An 18017-nucleotide genomic window follows, 5' to 3' on the forward strand; every position below is an offset into this window, starting at 1 on the left:
GAGTTATTACATGTGAATGATGACTACCGGGGTGTGAGTTATTACATGTGAATGATGACTACCGGGGGAAAATAGGTAATACATGTGAATGATGACTACCGGGGTGTGAGTTATTACATGTGAATGATGACTACCGGGGGAAAATAGGTAATACATGTGAATGATGACTACCGGGGTGTGAGTTATTACATGTGAATGATGACTACCGGGGTGTGAGTTATTACATGTGAATGATGACTACCGGGGTGTGAGTTATTACATGTGAATGATGACTACCGGGGTGTGAGTTATTACATGTGAATGATGACTACCAGGGTGTGAGTTATTACATGTGAATGATGACTACCGGGTGTGAGTTATTACATGTGAATGATGACTACCGGGGGAAAATAGGTAATACATGTGAATGATGACTACCAGGGTGTGAGTTATTACATGTGAATGATGACTACCGGGGTGTGAGTTATTACATGTGAATGATGACTACCGGGGGAAAATAGGTAATACATGTGAATGATGACTACCAGGGTGTGAGTTATTACATGTGAATGATGACTACCGGGGGAAAATAGGTAATACATGTGAATGATGACTACCGGGGGAAAATAGGTAATACATGTGAATGATGACTACCGGGGTGTGAGTTATTACATGTGAATGATGACTACCCGGGGGAAAATAGGTAATACATGTGAATGATGACTACCGGGGGAAAATAGGTAATACATGTGAATGATGACTACCGGGGTGTCAGTTATTACATTTGTTTTGATTATTTGTGGAGAGTTAAACAGTACATGATTTTTTTAGTACTGTTTTTATAAATGTTGAATCATGTGAAATACATATATAATTTTAAGTACACTATTGTCACATAATATCAATATTTATTTAACAAATTAAACTTTTTATCAAGATTTCTTATCATTTTCATTATCTGTTTTGTTTTTGTCTTTTGTTTCTTTATCTTTTGTCTCGTCATCTTCTTGGACATATTTTCTAAATCTTTGTTGCAAGCTAGGAATTTTGTTGGTTCCCCCTAGCTGTTTACTCTTATCTATTACTATATCTGAATCACTATGAGTCGTTCCCCCTAGTTGTTTACCCTTTTCTATTACTATATCTGAATCACTATGAGTCGACACTACATTTCTTGGCATCGTAGAATTTATTAGAAATGTATCCTCATGATCATCTTCTCTAACTTTTATATCCATATCTTTTCTTGGTGGAATCAGAGCTGCAGCCACATACCGCCTTTCTAAATTCAGGAAATTGAATGTAGAACAAGCAATGTCCTGCAATAGATTTTTATAGAATAAAAAAAGATGACTGAGTAATAAATTGTTACAGTTTTTTTTAAAATCTAAACTTACACATATCAAAATTGCTTCACAATGAAATTCCATGAGATACAGATGTCTGCTCTTCATGACAGAATCCAAATGCTTTAGAGAATGTGCATCAAGAATCCATTTTTTCTATAAGGTGTGCACTTCTATTGTTTGCTCACATTGAAAGCCTAATCTGACCTAAAAGCAAAACAAAAAATTAAGAACAAGTCCTTTTAACAATTTTTTGTTCTTTGGTATCTCATGAAAGTACTTATTCAGGAGCTGGTGCTTGCTGTTACCAACCTTATCAGCACTAATAATCAATTTTTGTAGAGTGTTTCCTCATCATCTTCTATTTAAAGTCAGTTCTAATAGATTTAGTCATTCAAAATCAGAGAATTCAACATTTAAAATGAACCAATAGCTTTTTTTCCAATTTCAACTACAAGGTTACTTAATGATAAAAAAAGACCTTTTAAGCTTTCAGTCATTACTTCTACAAAAGATATTCAATACTATGATAGTTTCCAAGAAAAGACAAATATCCTCTTTAACAGGAAATTTATAATCTATTTAAAGTTTACAATATCATCATTATTTAATCTACATACTTTACTTAATATGCTTATTGACAAATTTATTTCTAACTGGTCCAGAATAATTTTTTCTTAATTACAATGCTGCATTACAAACAATGGTAAAAAAACGAAAAGAAAAGCTCATACTGACCCCTCTTTTGGCCAGGTGGGCTTACAATGCAGATAAGAACTATCTTTAGCAATGTCAAAGAATAAAACACCTAAATAAAACTTCAAATAAAACAGTAATAATTTTGAAAATCTAAATAAGTCTAAATGAAGCAAACACTAAGATAAGTTGGAATTATGTATGCAGATTTTTCAAAATATGAAAGGGCAAAAATCTCATAAGTCATCAAATCTATTTATGAAATTACTTACAGTACCCTTCAAGAGGACCAACTCTCCCACACCCTACACCGAGGAAAATGTCGGAGCCACTCCGAAAAACTCCGATATTCCTCCCAAAATCAGGTAAATGTTTATTGTGATAACGAGCTCACTCTCTACACCGAGGAATTAATTGCCCTTATTCTACTTTGATCTCTACCGGCACACGACTGATAGGGTAATTGGATTACCTGACAGGTAAAGGTTGAAGTAATAAAGAATTATATTTCCAGTCTACTGTATCAGTTTAAGTGTCAAACAGGTGTATAATTTTAAATGTCTTCTATTCTTATTAAATTTAATTTGTGGTAATAAAAACTAAAGTCAAATTATTTTCGTATTTTTTGTTAGCCCATCTAAAATATCTTAACCTTAATGTACTTGCTTTTTAAAAAAAAAACGATTATAAAATATAGTGGAATATGTGAAAAACCAAATATTCTACTTCAAAGTTAGTCTTTATTTAAAAATTATATGTCTAAAAGTTTTGCATATGCAAGTAAAAAGGAAAATTTATTCACCATTCATTAGGCATAATAATAGCCCCGTAATAATTGTGTAAATCTACGGCCGTTTTTTTTTACGATTATCTAATTGCTGGAATGAATAAAAGATTTAAAAGCAAAATGTTGTTGTTAATTCTTTCAATTGTATTTAAGTTTAATAGAAAAATAAAAACTACTTAATTTTGACCTCGATGTCTTCACCAGTAAATCAATAGTTTATTTACGAAATGAACATACTTGTGTAAAAATAACCGGAAACTTTCGCTAAATTAATCTGAGCAGTTGAAAGAAAATTATAAAATTACGTGTCTGAAAGTTTTGTATCTTTGTATAATATTTATTTTCGCACAATGAATGTAAATTTGTGTATTTTAAACAAAAGATTTTAAAAACAATTATTTGCCGTGAGAAGACAATTCCACGATACACATCTCAGTTATCAACAGTTTGGGTTGAACTTGAACTTGACTTACTTAACAATGTTAAATGCTAAAAATAGTTAACATCAATTTTATCCAAGCACGAGATTTTTAAAGGGCGGGAAAAAATATCGCGTACTAGTAAACTCAGGTGACCTTTCTAGACGACCGTGGGAAAGTCCATTCAAGGTTTCTAAAGTTGCAGAACGACATTTTTGTGCAATCGTATTGAGGCTCCAGAAGGTCCTTTTACAATTGATTAATCGGAAAAATATAATTCTTATCCGAATAAACGAGAACACATCTTTAACTATTTGAATGTTAATGTTTTATCTTTCAAAAAGGGAAGTAGCCTGGACATTAGTTATATGTCCATGGTCAATAATATAAATTACGGTTGATGAAATATTGAAATTATGATGGAAATTGTCCGGGTGAATAATTGTATTCAAATGACAATAATACGATAAAGAACTGCCAATTGTAGGCGTTTGGGAAATTTTGAAAATAGAATGATGACTGATTTAACTGGAATAGAATATTATGATGGGCAATTTTGAGGTTTGATATTAATTAAAGGATTAGTGACCTATCGGATAGCGATAAGCGGATTACTTATCATCACAACTTTTAACATCTTTTGTAAACGTTTACTGATTGAGCGTCATAAACTTGTCAAACGCATGAAGACCGGTAGAATTATAATACTTTAAAGTGAAAATATTTTTACACTTTCCAAATTTAAATGACGAAATTGATATAAATACTTTCGTCAATTTGAAACGCGTTCTGTAAAATGCGAAAATGACGAGCGCTATCAATATAACTTGAAGTTATTTCCTTTGTTCAACAGACTTGTCATTTTACAGTTTTTGTTAGTAATTTAAATTATTCTAGTCTGTATAAATGTACCGAGGTTGTGAAACATAATATTTCACATGGCGCATTTAATTAAGTTTACTTGATGATCCGATGAATCGTGTTACCGAAAAAACAACATGATTTTATTAGCCAGTTGATTTTTTAAATAATGAACAATTAATGCGCCGATATTGCTTATTGAATAAGTTATAAAAGATGCCAATTGTGGCAAAATCGTCCTTGTTGAAAGAACGCAATGTATGACCTGACGGGATTGTAATAGAAACACAAAATAACAAGTATTTTCTTCATACTTTTTCGTATGTACGTTTTATTTCAAAGATAATGTCAAAGGACAAAAACATATAAGATAATAATAATCTTATTCTAAATGATATTGTCACATCTTTATCTGTCAAAGAAAGGAAAACATTTTCAATTTTTAATACCGTGATTTTAAAGCACACCTGTGCAACCAAGATCGTTTAATGTTCATAGATAAATTATCTGGGTAATCCGATTATGTTGTCACGCGTCGTTAATTTTTAGTAATTCCGATGGCCAATAAACCCATTAACAGCCACGCGGTGTTGGGAGAGAATCTTTGGAGGATTTTAGGAGTGAAATCCGCGGTACTCGGTGTGATTCCGAGAAACACGGAAATCGGAAAAAAACGAAATCGAATCGATATTTTTGAAGGGTACTGTATACATTATAAAAGTTATAGTCAAGTAACTTTCATAGCTGATAAAATATGTGACATCATTGCTCAACAAAGAACCATACCACCAAAATGTGTACTTACCGTAGGTAATATTTCTACATTGATCTTCTTTGATTTAAGGAAAGTAAAGACACTGTTACTGACTTTGTTATCTCTGTCACCATAGCCTATTATCACTAAGTCTGAAAAACAAAAAAACATTTGATCATCTGTGAAGATAATGGTATCATTTTAAGTAAGATCATACAAAAATATTTATCAGAATTAAATACAATTTAGCTTTATTTGTATGTTTGATTTTGTTTGTTTGTTTAATTTAGTTTTTTTTTGTTGGGGGGGGGGGGGGGGGGGGGGGGGGGGGGGGCACTTAGATCCACTGAAACTATATATATGAATTACACTACATTATTTTAATTTTACAGTGTTTTAATACATATATTTGTCCTTACGAAACATAAGTATATTGAAACATAAAAGTATTATTATAGAGCTTATGGCATATATAGTTGGTTTTGTACATAAAATTGCTTTTACTAAATACTTGCACCAGAAGCTGAAACAAATGCATACATTTTGGACTTTAGGTTAAGCATTTGAGGACCTGGCATGGTGGCTGTATCTTAAAATACATTCCAGCTGCTATTTTCTAGCATAGTATTTATACAGGAAGCGTTCATTCTTTGTAGTTAAACTAACCTAACTTGGGAACAAGCAATGGAAACAATGCTAGAGATTCTTCATTAATATGTTCATGACTTCTGACCTAAAAAATATATATATTTCAAAGACATCATTTATATTCATCAAGTTTAATAGAATATTACATGTAAGTATTGTTGCCCTTAGTAGTAACATTGGAATCTTCTATATCATTTAAATTATGCATTCTGATTGTAACTTTTAAGTTTGTGAGTGTGAAGAGTTGTCTCATTGGCAATCATACCACATCGTCTTTATGATGATTAAGATCATATATTGCTTTTCTTCTGAATTTTTATACTCTTCAAAGTTATATGTTTATTGATTGAGAGTCACAAATTTTGGTCTCAAGCAAATCTTAAGAGAACCTTACACAAAATTGAATGTGTGCATTTTATTTCAGTGCCTTTTATAGCGGACTATGCGGTATGGGCTTTGCTCATTGTTGAAGGCTGTACGGTGACCTATAGTTGGTTAATTTCTGTGTCATTTGGTCTCTTGTGGAGAGTTGTCTCATTGGCAATAATACCACATTTTCTTTTTGATATTGACATTGATCTTTAAACATATAATTACTACAACAAGGTTTGTACCTCTTTAGCTGTGATACGTGTGATGAGCCTATTAATAGAAATATACTTACATTCCAATGTAAAACAGTCTTTGGAAAAAGTGCAATTGGACCCAATACTCTGGTTTCACTGCTCAATAAAAATCCCATTTGACTAAAAGCATGGACATATAAGTAGTTTGACTCATCTTCATGGGTTAAAAATTGCAACTCTGTTTTCATAAAATGTCCCTCAGTATTCAGATTTCTTACTGCGTTCCTGAAAATACAAAATTTAGTACATAAGAATGGCAAGATATATGTAGAACTTAACCAGAGGCCCTAAGTATCCACTATTACACACCTGTCAGGTATACTCTTTATGTGTCTGTCCCAAGTCAATGAGCTTGTAGAACTTAACCAGAGGCCTTAAGTATCCACTATTACACACCTGCCAGGTATACTCTTTATGTGCCTGTGTCAATGAGCTTGTGGTACATTAGTTCATGTCTCATATTTGTTTTTGGGATACTCTTGCTTTCAAGCAATCTGTAGACTTTTACCATTGACTCCATGCCCTCACGTCAACCATTTTATTCTAAACATTATGGAACATCTCAGATACTTAAGATTGTCTTGCTTTAAAAGGTAAAAATATACAAAAGGATTGAATCTAAACAACTTTTCTTTAATGTTCTTCTCATAATCTTCATTTTTTGATATTTCCCTGGACTTATATGCATGTTTTTAACAACACGAAAAATCAGAATTAAACAGTATTTATATTTAGCATGTTTAGTGATTTTATAAATTTAGAAACACATCAGAGGGAATTCCCCAGTTTTGATAAAATGTGAGAGTTCTCTGAATTCCGATAAATCTATTTTTGTCATATAGGAACTGAAGTGGAGTTTTTCTTATATGTCACCGATATAAAACTGATATTTGATATTGTACTTCCATAAAGAAATAGAGAACCATCTAGGTCGTTTTATTAACATTTAATATACGTCCTTGCCACAAATCACAAGTTTAGGGTTTGTTTAGGTAATTATGGGCATGCATATAGTTTTCTTGACTTCAAGGGGTATCAGGTTGAAAGGTTGCTCTGGATTCCCCACTCCATTATTAATTTGAAACTCATGAGATCCTTTCTATGTCTGTCTGCTATTGAGGGTTATTGTTGTTGCATAATTTTAAATCATATGCATCATTTGAATTAAAATAAATGTAGTCCACGACGTAAAGTGTAGCTAGAACACCCCTTCCCGAAATGAAGTCTTCCATATTATTGCTTTGAGTTGTCTCCCTTCTGTAAGTAACTTCCGTCAATTCCGAATCAAAATACGACGATACGTCGAGAAAAATTAACTGATTGCGTCGATAGAGGTCTTATTATATTAAAAGCAATTGCAATTTAAACAGAGGAATGTGTACCGAAAGGAGTCATGCCCACTGACCCAAAGTAAATTAAATATTTAAAGAATTAGAAATGGGGTTCCTCATAGAATTCACGTAGGAAAATAGGTGATGAGATACGAAGTAAAATACCTTCTCCCACTTTAGTGACTGCTGTGGAAAATAAGCTTTGAATTGGTAGTACAAAAACTAGAGGCTCTAAAGAGCCTGTGTCGCTCACCTTGGTCTATGTGACTATTAAACAAAGGAAGCAGATGGATTCATGACAAAATTGTATTTTGGTGATGGTGATGTGTTTGTACATCTTACTTTACTGAACATCCTTGCAGCTTACAATTATCTCTATCTATAATGAAGTTGGCCCAGTAGTTTCAGTGGAAAATGTTAGTAAAAATTTACAAATTTTATAAAAATTGTTGAAAATTGACTATAAAGGACAATAACTCCTTAGGGGGTCAATTGACCATTTCGGTCATGTTGACTTATTTGTAAATCTTACTTTGCTGAACATTATTGCTGTTTACAGTTTATTTCTATCTATAATAATTTTCAAGATAATAACCAAAAACAGTAAAATTTCCTTAAAATTACCAATTCAGGGGCAGGAACCCAACAACGGGTTGTCCGATTTATCTGAAAATTTCAGGGCAGATAGATCTTGACCTGATAAACAATTTATCCCCCTGTCAGATTTGCTCTAAAGGCTTTGGTTTTTGAGTTATAAGCCAAAAACTGCATTTTACCCCTATCTTCTATTTTTAGCCATGGCGGCCATCTTGGTTGGATGGCCGGGTCATCGGACACATTTTTTAAACTAGATACCCAAAAGATGATTGTAGATAAGTTTGGATTAATTTGGCCCAGTAGTTTCAGAGGAGAAGATTTTTGTAAAAGATTACTAAGATTTACGAAAAATGGTTAAAATTGACTATAAAGGGCAATAACTCCTATATGGGTCAACTGACCATTTCGGTCATGTTGACTTATTTGTAAATCTTACTTTGCTGAACATTATTGCTGTTTACAGTTTATTTCTATCTTTAATAATTTTCAAGATAATAACCAAAAACAGTAAAATTTCCTTAAAATTACCAATTCAGGGGCAGCAACCCAACAACAGGTTGTCAGATTCATCTGAAAATTTCAGGGTAGATAGATCTTGACCTGATAAACAATTTTCTAATAGTCAGATTTGCTCTTAATGCTTTGGTTTTTAAGTTATAAGCCAAAAACTGCATTTTACCCCTATGTTCTATTTTTAGCCATGGCGGCCATCTTGGTTGGTTGGCCGGGTCCCTGGACACATTTTTTAAACTAGATACCCCAAAGATAATTGTGGCCAAGTTTGGATAAATTTGGCCCAGTGGTTTCAGAGGAGAAAATTTTTGTAAAAGATTACTAATATTTACGAAAAATGGTTAAAAATTGACTATAAAGGGCAATAACTCCTATATGGGTCAACTGACCATTTCGGTCATGTTGACTTATTTGTAGATCTTACTTTGCTGAACATTATTGCTGTTTACAGTTTATCTCTATCTATAATAATATTCAAGATAATAACCATATAACGGCAAAATTTCCTTAAAATTGCCAATTCAGGGGCAGCAACCCAACAACTGGTTGTCCGATTCGTCTGAAAATTTTAGGGCAGATAGATCTTGACTTAATAAACAATTTAACCCCATGTCAGATTGCTCTAAATGCTTCGGTTTCAGAGTTATAAGCCAAAAACTGCATTTGACCCCTATGTTCTATTTTTAGCCATGGCGGCAATCTTGGTTGGTTGGCCGGGTAACCAAACACATTTTTTAAACTAGATACCGCAATGATGATTGTGGCCAAGTTTGGTTAAATTTGGCCCAGTAGTTTCAGAGGAGAAGATTTTTGTAAAAGTTAACGACGACGGAACGACGGACGACGGACGCCGGACGACGCCGGACGCCAAGTGATGAGAAAAGCTCACTTGGCCCTTCGGGCCAGGTGAGCTGATAAAACACAATAATTACATTGTTCATACACTTGTATTGAGGACTAGCTATTTTTAAAGTTGAGTAACTACTTACCTTACGTAAATTACATTTTACATGACTTTGTGCAGTTGAATTATTTTTGAAAATAATACTAATACATGTATCAATGCAAACAATAGCAATCGTATCCCTCAGAGCAATCATGCTCTTTGATTACTAAATATGTTCAAGTATTAAATTAAACTCCGTTTGGTGAATCAACCCCTGTGTGAATCATTTCGATAGAGTCCCCGAAGTGGATACCTTGATATGTAGGGTTGTCAAATTATGCAAAAGAAGTATTATTTTAATGTTCAAGTATTGTTATAAATTAGGCCATTAGTTTTCATGTCTTATAGTCCTATAATGTATGGATTTTTCTCCTTTTTGAAGGCCATACAGTGACCTATTCTGTGGATTCAATAATTCCATGGATACCATTTTTTGTCAATTGAAAATTGAGAATGGATATGTAGAATGTGTCAAAAAGACAACAACCTGAACAAAGAGCAGAAAAAATCCAATTGCCATCAATTGTCTTCAACACAGCAAGAAAATCTCATACCAAGGGACGTGCTTCAGACTGGCCCTAAACATAAAATGTGTACTAGTTCAGTAATAATGAACGTTATAAGTAACTCGGAAAAATATAAATGAACTAAAATTGGAAATCATACAAGACTAACAAAGGCCACAGGCTCCTGACTTGGGACAGGCGCAATCCTCCCCTATTCCTCTAGCCATTGTAAAGAAAACAAACACACAGTAAAAACTTGAAGTACGAGTCTGATGTCAGAATGTAGGTAACATTTAACTAACAAACAACCTAAATATATATTTTGTGGATATTTGATTTCATGGTTTTGCCAAAGTCTGCATATAAGACTATAGAAAATTTGATATTAGTTGAACATATAAATTTGTGGTTCTGGATTACATAAATGTTGTTACAAGTGAACCACGAATAAAAAAAAAATCCACAGTAATTGCTTAAGGAGAGAACTGACAGTCCTAGTCAACTATAGGAATCTTACAATAAGAAAGTTTAAAAAACCTCAATGATGACAGGCAAGTGAACCATAAAATTGAGAAAGGAAATGGGGAATGTGTCAAAGCAACAACAACCCGACCATTGAGCAGACAACAGTATATTCCACTACTTAGACAACAAGCTACAGGGACAAACCCCCCGGCTAATTTTGAAGTTAATTTACTAATGTTGGCACTATTGCAAACTTTTTTTAATTATAGCTAATCTTGTAATGACCTACATTGTAGATGGACCATGCATGTATGTAGATCCCTCTATTTTCAGCACATTCCTTGAGAACTGCAAGGGTATAGTGGAATCCGTGTACACTCTGCGTGTGAAAGGGTAAAAATAACCCTTCTGGTGTACTGATATTTTTAGCACCCCAAGTGAGGATCGAACGCAGGACCTTCAACACAGTATTCATCTGTGTTAACCATACACCTTATCACTATTTAGTCAAATTCGGGAAAAACAGTCTTTTATACAACTTCCTGTTTGGATCAGGCGGCCAAAAATAGAGGTCATCAGTATTGAGCTGAGGTAGAAAAACTTAAGAACATGAAGAAAGCGATCATCAAGATCTTTGATAGAGAATGATCCACTTTTTCAAATTAAAATAAAAATACCATTATATGTAAATTGGTAAATTATACGTAAATTGAGGTATAATCCACCAATTCATTGGTGGTTATTCCTGTCCTGTTAGACCACGAACTAACATTATGTTTTTGGGAGCGTACCCGATACCTTTTTTTGTAGCTGACCTAGTCCAAATAATTATGACATCTTGAAAGGGTATTATATTTTTTTCTATGACACCTTACATCGACACAGGAAGGCGTCAAAGCAAAAATTTAAAATAGCCTTCCAAGACGTCATAATTATTTGAACTAGGAGCGGATACCTTTTATGTGAGCAGTTGACCGGTGACAAATAGAGAGACATGGCTATAAATCACAACTTACGAGAGACACTGATTACATCTTTTAAGTAATCCAAGCTTTAAAACATTATGTAGCATTTTTAATTCATCAAGATTCAATCACTTTGCCATCCAAAGATCCAAAGTCAATGAGTATACGGGGAATGTCAAGAAAGGGAACAGAAACGCGTTCGACTATGTATGTTCGACTATGTACGTATAGGCCTCCTTTTAGCAGGAGCACCACTATAGTTATTCTTTTATAGACTCAAACAACCAGGGATATTTCTATCTGGAGTTAAATTTTCACACACGATGACAACTGATAATTATGATGTATAAACTAAAAAGTAATAAAATATTGCCACTTATACAGTATTCATGATGAAAGAAGTTACCGTATCGCGGACAGTTTTAATACTGAAAAGAATGGCAAAAATTGCAAACGGGACCGATTTAAACTCATGAGTAGGAAATAAACTGACAACGCTTTGGCTTAAAAAAAAAACTCGAAACACAACATATAAAACTAAAGAATGAGCAACACAAACCCCACCGAAACTGGGACCGGGTGATATTCGGTGCTCTGGAAGGAAAGCAGATTCTGCTCCACTTGTGGCACCCGTTGTGTTTCTCGTTTAAATAAAATCTTTTTTGTCTGGGACTTTTAAACTTCCTCATAGTTTAATTATAGTCACACTTTGTATTAGCTCCCATTGGCGTAGCTTACGTTGGGGACAACCGAGGCAGTTGTTCTTTTATATTATCTTTTGTTATACAATGTTATACAGCTATTACAAAGTTAAAACCAGTAATAATTTTCTTCTGTCACAGTATGCTTTTCTACTGTAAATTTGTTAAGCCTTCATATCCTTTTATAAGAACTTCAACTAGATTAGGTCACTAAAACATTAATTGAAAAAAATGGTAAACGGCATTCAATTCAGTCAAAGCTATGTGAAACACGTTGGACAGCAAGAGTAGACACGTTGTATTCTTTAATAGCTAAATACAATTCTATTGCACAGTCACTTCAGGATATCCTAGATCAGTGAAAACAGTGCTTCCGATGCGAGAATTAAGACAAGTGTCCATTTGATAATTCTGAAAAGTAGCCAGTTCATTGTTGCTCTTGTTGTTACGCAAAACAAAATGAGCTTTACCTTTAACTCAGATTCTACTGACAACTGACTGTGATATCATTAAAGCATACCAAGATGCAAACATATGCAAACCCGTGATTAATGAACAGAGGAACGATACCGTATTCGACAGTATTTGAGAAAAGATGAACGTTTTGGCCACATGTGTTGATATCCGTGAATTAGAAAAATAAAAGAACAGCTAAGAGAATGATACAGCGCTTAACTGCAGGGGACGCTTCCGACACGTCCAGTAAGTACTTCAAAATAAATGTATTTTCCCCTTTTCATTTGTCATAGCGTTGCTCAACTGGAAGAGAGATATCCAGAGGACAATTATGCCATGTTTCTTGCATCTAAACTCATGTCTTTCAAGGTCCATACGTTGTCTTAAATTGAAACAGCAAAGATATATGAATGGCACCATCCAGATTTACCAGATGGGGGATACGTCTTACATGGAAAGTAATTAAGCGATGGCTGGCTTTCTATAATCACCTTCAAGAACCATCGCTTTCTGAATCGTTCATTCTAGCTGATCCAGACTACTACCATACTATAAAACAATATTTCATCTATTACTTACTATGCCAGTAGGTTGCGATCCGTGTGAACGATTCTTTTCTGCACTGAGAAGACTTAAACTATGGAATATAACAACAACGACCGATCATAGATCGAACGGATTGCAAATCCACAAGGGTAGAGATATTGACCGAGACATGTATTGGACAAGTTCGAAACTAGTGGTAATAGAAGAATTGGTGCTTTGCTAGCATTCATTATCTCTTACAAATAAAGAGAAAGGAAAAAGGTAACTTCGGAGCTTGACGTATTGTAAAAACATGTAGCTATTACTTGAGACGGTATATGTCGAGACGACCTCTTTATGACTTTTAATTGTTTTTTTGAATTGATGGTTTGCAGTATCAAAAGTATACCCATTTCCATCTCGTTAAGAATTTAAAAAACGGAACTAATAAATCTGTAGCATAACTTAGTGTTAGACATATTGATCATAAAATTGAGAATGGAAATGGGGAATGTGCCAAAGAGACAACAACCCGACCATAGAAAAAAACAACAGCAGAAGGTCACCAACAGGTCTTCAATGTAGCGAGAAATTCCCGCACCCGGAGGCGTCCTTCAGCTGGCCCCTAAACAAATATATACTAGTTCAGTGATAATGAACGCCATACTAATTTGATCATGAATGTATAAATAAAATAGATTATCAATTCAGAATATATCACATAATTAATTCAAATTAATTTATTCATATTAAACAAGTGTGGACACAGATCGGTGTGGAAAGTATGTTTGGATGTTTGACAGTGTTTTCTGACAAGAAGTGTTCTCTTGGTTTTCACCATAGGGTTCTATATTGAACTGAGGTGCATAGTGACAGCCAACCTGTAATGCGGGGTTCACACATTGCCGATTATTGCTCCCGTTTGAGATTAGACAGCGATACGACACGAAAAGTGAAAAAGTCGGATTAGTGTCCTCAATTATCTGGAATGTCCTATTATTGTCTGAACGCAGTCGTTTTAGTTCGTAACATATTCCTACTGGTCGGGAAGGGTCCGAATAATTCGGCAAAGCACCCCGACAGTTAGGTGTGTCCCGTAACATTCGGGGAAACTCAGCCGATTTTGTCTAGTCGGATTACAATCGTGCCTATGTCGTGACAGATTCTGCTGTATCGGATCGAATTCCTAACAATGTTCTGTGTATTCGGGAAGGTGTTCTGTGGAACGGGAATGATCTGGAGAAATTTGTCATTGCTGTTTTTCTGCCTATTGAGTCCAGATTGCATCCAGATCTTGTCGATTGCGAACCGTTTTTGTCGAAACCGTTCCGAAACAGTCCCGTTATTAATTCTTAATTCGTCAATGATACCCACGTCATAGTCCCGACAATTACAGAATACAATACGACTGAGACCAGACAAAGCCATTTGCAATGCGATAGAGCGGACCGTGATAGGATTACGTTCCGACAGTACCTGATCATCCCGAGTATGCCGACAGTTTCGAACGGATAACTTCCGTCAGCGTCGGTTCACTGTCTTGTCACTATCTGATCTCTGTCGGATTACAGTCGGTAGAATCGGAACGCAGTCGTGACAGACTCGGTCGAATTTTACCTGGCGAAAGATACAAATCGGATTAGAAGTGGATTTAGAACGGGATTATCGGGATAAATTCGCTTGGAAACGGTTGAATATCGACGCTTCCTGAACAATATCTGTTTGTTGTCGTGATTTAATTAATTTTTTTACAAATTTTATTTTAAGTTTGAATTTCCATCCACGATTCATAGGATCTTGATCAGACTTTTAATAAATTTTAATCGGGAATGGTCCTGTCAAAGACGGCAGTAAAAATCGTGAATGTGTGACCCCAGCTTAACAAACAATGAAAATAGCATTTTTTTTTTTTTTTTAGTTTTTTTTTTTTTAGTTTTAATGTTCAAGACTGTCATGGAGGAGACACTGATTTAAATACCGGTAAGTGCCGACCGTTCATATATCAAATCTACATATTGACCAACATACTATCAGTGCTTCGTGTATATAATATGTACATTCCTGTGAATAAATGTTGTGCATGTGCAACATTATGGAGAATTTCCTTTCAACATTTTAAACTTTGAGATAACTTCTTTGTGAATACATTAACACTTTTAAAAATGACCCGTTAAGGGTCCCTAACTTTTACTGTATAACGTTTCCTCCTAGATTTTAAATTTATATGAATATGTAAATTTCAAAATTGTATTCCCCATATTATATTGATACTGTTTAAAATTAAAGTGTCCACTTCGATTTTAAATTCATAACTTTAAATAAGTTTTAAAATTGTGTGACGCATCTCTATACATATACACAACTGTACACGGTGTTCGACAGCTGGAAGGATATCTATGCGATAGAAGAAGAAGAAGGAAACACAGCTAGCTGAGTGTGCTATAATGCTGGAGAGATTTACGTAAAGAAGCAGAAGATTGCAAGGATTATCAAATGATTCTGTGAAACTTTGTTCAATAATTTTAATTAAGATAGCAACAAACACTCAAAATCAGAAGAGGACTACATTTAGTTGCATTTCTGTATGATAAGTAGTAAAAGATCAATCTGGAGATCTGAATTGATATATAATTGGGGACCTACAGAATAGAGTGTGAACTTACACGAGCACACGACGGGTTTCATATATGGAACAGGATCTGATGACCCGGAATTTGGTGGGCTTCGTATTGCTCAGTCTTTAGTATTCCTATTGTGTTTTGTATACTGTTGTTTGTCTATTTCTTTTTTTCCATGGCGCTGTTAGTTTTTTTTACCTATATGCTTGAAAACCCGTGTTGCTAGTGTATAAGTGCACACCCGATGATAAATCTAATTCTGTAGGTCATATTTTGGGAAAAGAAGGATGGTATAGTTGAAACAATTGAAACATATCCGTCGCAATTTTGAAACAGACATTCAATAGAGGTCGACCAACTCTATATGCAGGCAATGCTAAAATGGTGCTATACATAGAAATAGAAACTTCACAATCGAGAGGCTGACATCGTCTGTTTTGTCGTAAATTGTTGTTCTCAACCGACCCTCATTAAAAATTTCTGGATGTGATTCAAGTTATGAGTCGGACACATTATGCAGCACGTAATAGAATAAAAAAGACGAACAAAAGAAGAGAACGAATAAGAATGTTCTTATGATAGATTATGACGATGTGACTCAAATCTAACCCAAATCACATTTTTGTCCTTTAATTAATTCGAAATCAGCTAGATTCCTTTTGAGTGTTTTGTTGACGATTCTGTTTTTCCTTTGTTTCTCTGAGTGTTTTAGCCAAAGCGTTTGTTTGTATAGTTTTTGACTGCTTCCTTTGTATCTACTTACTTAATTGAAAAATACAGTTTGAAGACCAATGATCCTTTCATGGTTCCCTGATTTACAAAATATGCAAAAGTAATCTGACTTTTTCTTCTTCTATTTTTGCATTTTTACTTTTTTTTGGTTTCCAAATAAACAGTGCTGAATACTTTAAAAACTCTACACAAAACTTTCACTATTTATTGTTAAGATGCTTTCAAATATTGAAACAAAACTAAATGTTTTTATTTATTTGTTTTATTGGCATAAATCAAACTGATATTGAAATAATTTATTAATGAATGATATACATGCACATATTCCAAATAATTTTATAACCCATGCACCCTTTAGTTTTATTTCACTGTTATATATTCAAGAAAAATATACAATATTCAGAGCTATGATAATTCATCATTTTATATATGATGTATTATTTTATTTTTCACTCAAATAAAGTAAGAAAATACAATAAAAGCATGCAGTTTATAATCGCTACACAAATATTTTGTCCTAAAGCTATATATATGCATATTCTGTTTAAAATAAGCAATCGATATTTATCAAAATATGTGTCTTGCAAGGAAACCAAAGTACGTACAAATCACGAACCACCTTTATTAAATACTGGCATAAATTTTGTAACATCTCTTAAAGTGGAAGTTGCCGATTCTATGGTAAATAAAATGACTGAAAAATGTTTCTTAACAATATTCCATCGTCCTTTTTGATCCGGATCTTTTTCGATTTGAAACAATGAATCCACCAATCCCGGGAAACTGCTACCAACATACGTGTTAACCTTGCTCTCGGCAAACAGAATATGCCTGGGAATATAAAACAGAAGTTAATTAATAAGAAACTAATTTGCTCGCCTTGAGTTTGAGGTTTAAATCGCTCCTTTGGAAGACGAATCAAAACAGAGGATTCTTATTTGAAGGGGAAGGGGGATACATTTCCGATATAATGTGTCGTGGTTGGGGACAAATTATCAACATCAATTGTTATTTTTAATATATAGCTATTATATATGTTTTTTTTTTATATTTCGTGTTATTGAAAATTACTAAAAAAAATATTACTTTAATGGACCCTTTTGTTATAGAAATTAGTCCAAGTTCTCCTCCTGAGTGTAAAAGAGGGACGAAAGATACCAAAGGGACAGTCGTACTCGTGAATCTCTAACGTAACGTTAACGCTCTACATCAAGGTGCATCCGTTGGTTGTTTGGGATGTATGAACAAGCAGTCACGTTTATCAACTCAATTACGAGAAAAAAGTAAAAAATCACAAAAATACTGAACTCCGAGGAAATTCAAAACGGAAAGTACGTAATCAAATGGCAAAAACAAATGATATAACACATCAAATCCTTGACCATAATTAATTTGTCTTTGTAAATTATTAACGTTTACTGTTTAGTCCTGTTTTGGTAACATCCTTTAGTCGTGACTCGCAACTTGGTTTTTTTCCGGATGAAAGTCTTGTAAACATATAACCTTCATCTCTCAAAATTTGTGGAATTCATTGAAGAATTAGATA

The 18017-nt window shown here is 33.9% G+C and overlaps 1 protein-coding gene across 1 annotated transcript; it reads right to left on the reverse strand.

The window, feature by feature from the left end:
- Positions 1 to 873: 873 nt before the first annotated feature.
- Positions 874 to 11638, reverse strand: LOC139507156 (uncharacterized). The gene is made up of 5 exons (XM_071295661.1): positions 11491 to 11638; positions 6155 to 6341; positions 5509 to 5575; positions 4894 to 4994; positions 874 to 1298 (listed from the first exon to the last, which is right to left on the reverse strand). Exons 1-5 carry the CDS (start codon positions 11544 to 11546, stop codon positions 912 to 914), a joined length of 798 nt encoding a protein of 265 aa, XP_071151762.1. The 5' UTR covers positions 11547 to 11638; the 3' UTR covers positions 874 to 911.
- Between the last annotated feature and the right edge of the window lie 6379 nt (positions 11639 to 18017).

The sequence above is a fragment of the Mytilus edulis genome, unplaced genomic scaffold, assembly GCF_963676685.1.
Source record: "Mytilus edulis unplaced genomic scaffold, xbMytEdul2.2 SCAFFOLD_1606, whole genome shotgun sequence".
Classification (NCBI taxonomy): Eukaryota; Metazoa; Mollusca; class Bivalvia; order Mytilida; family Mytilidae; genus Mytilus; species Mytilus edulis.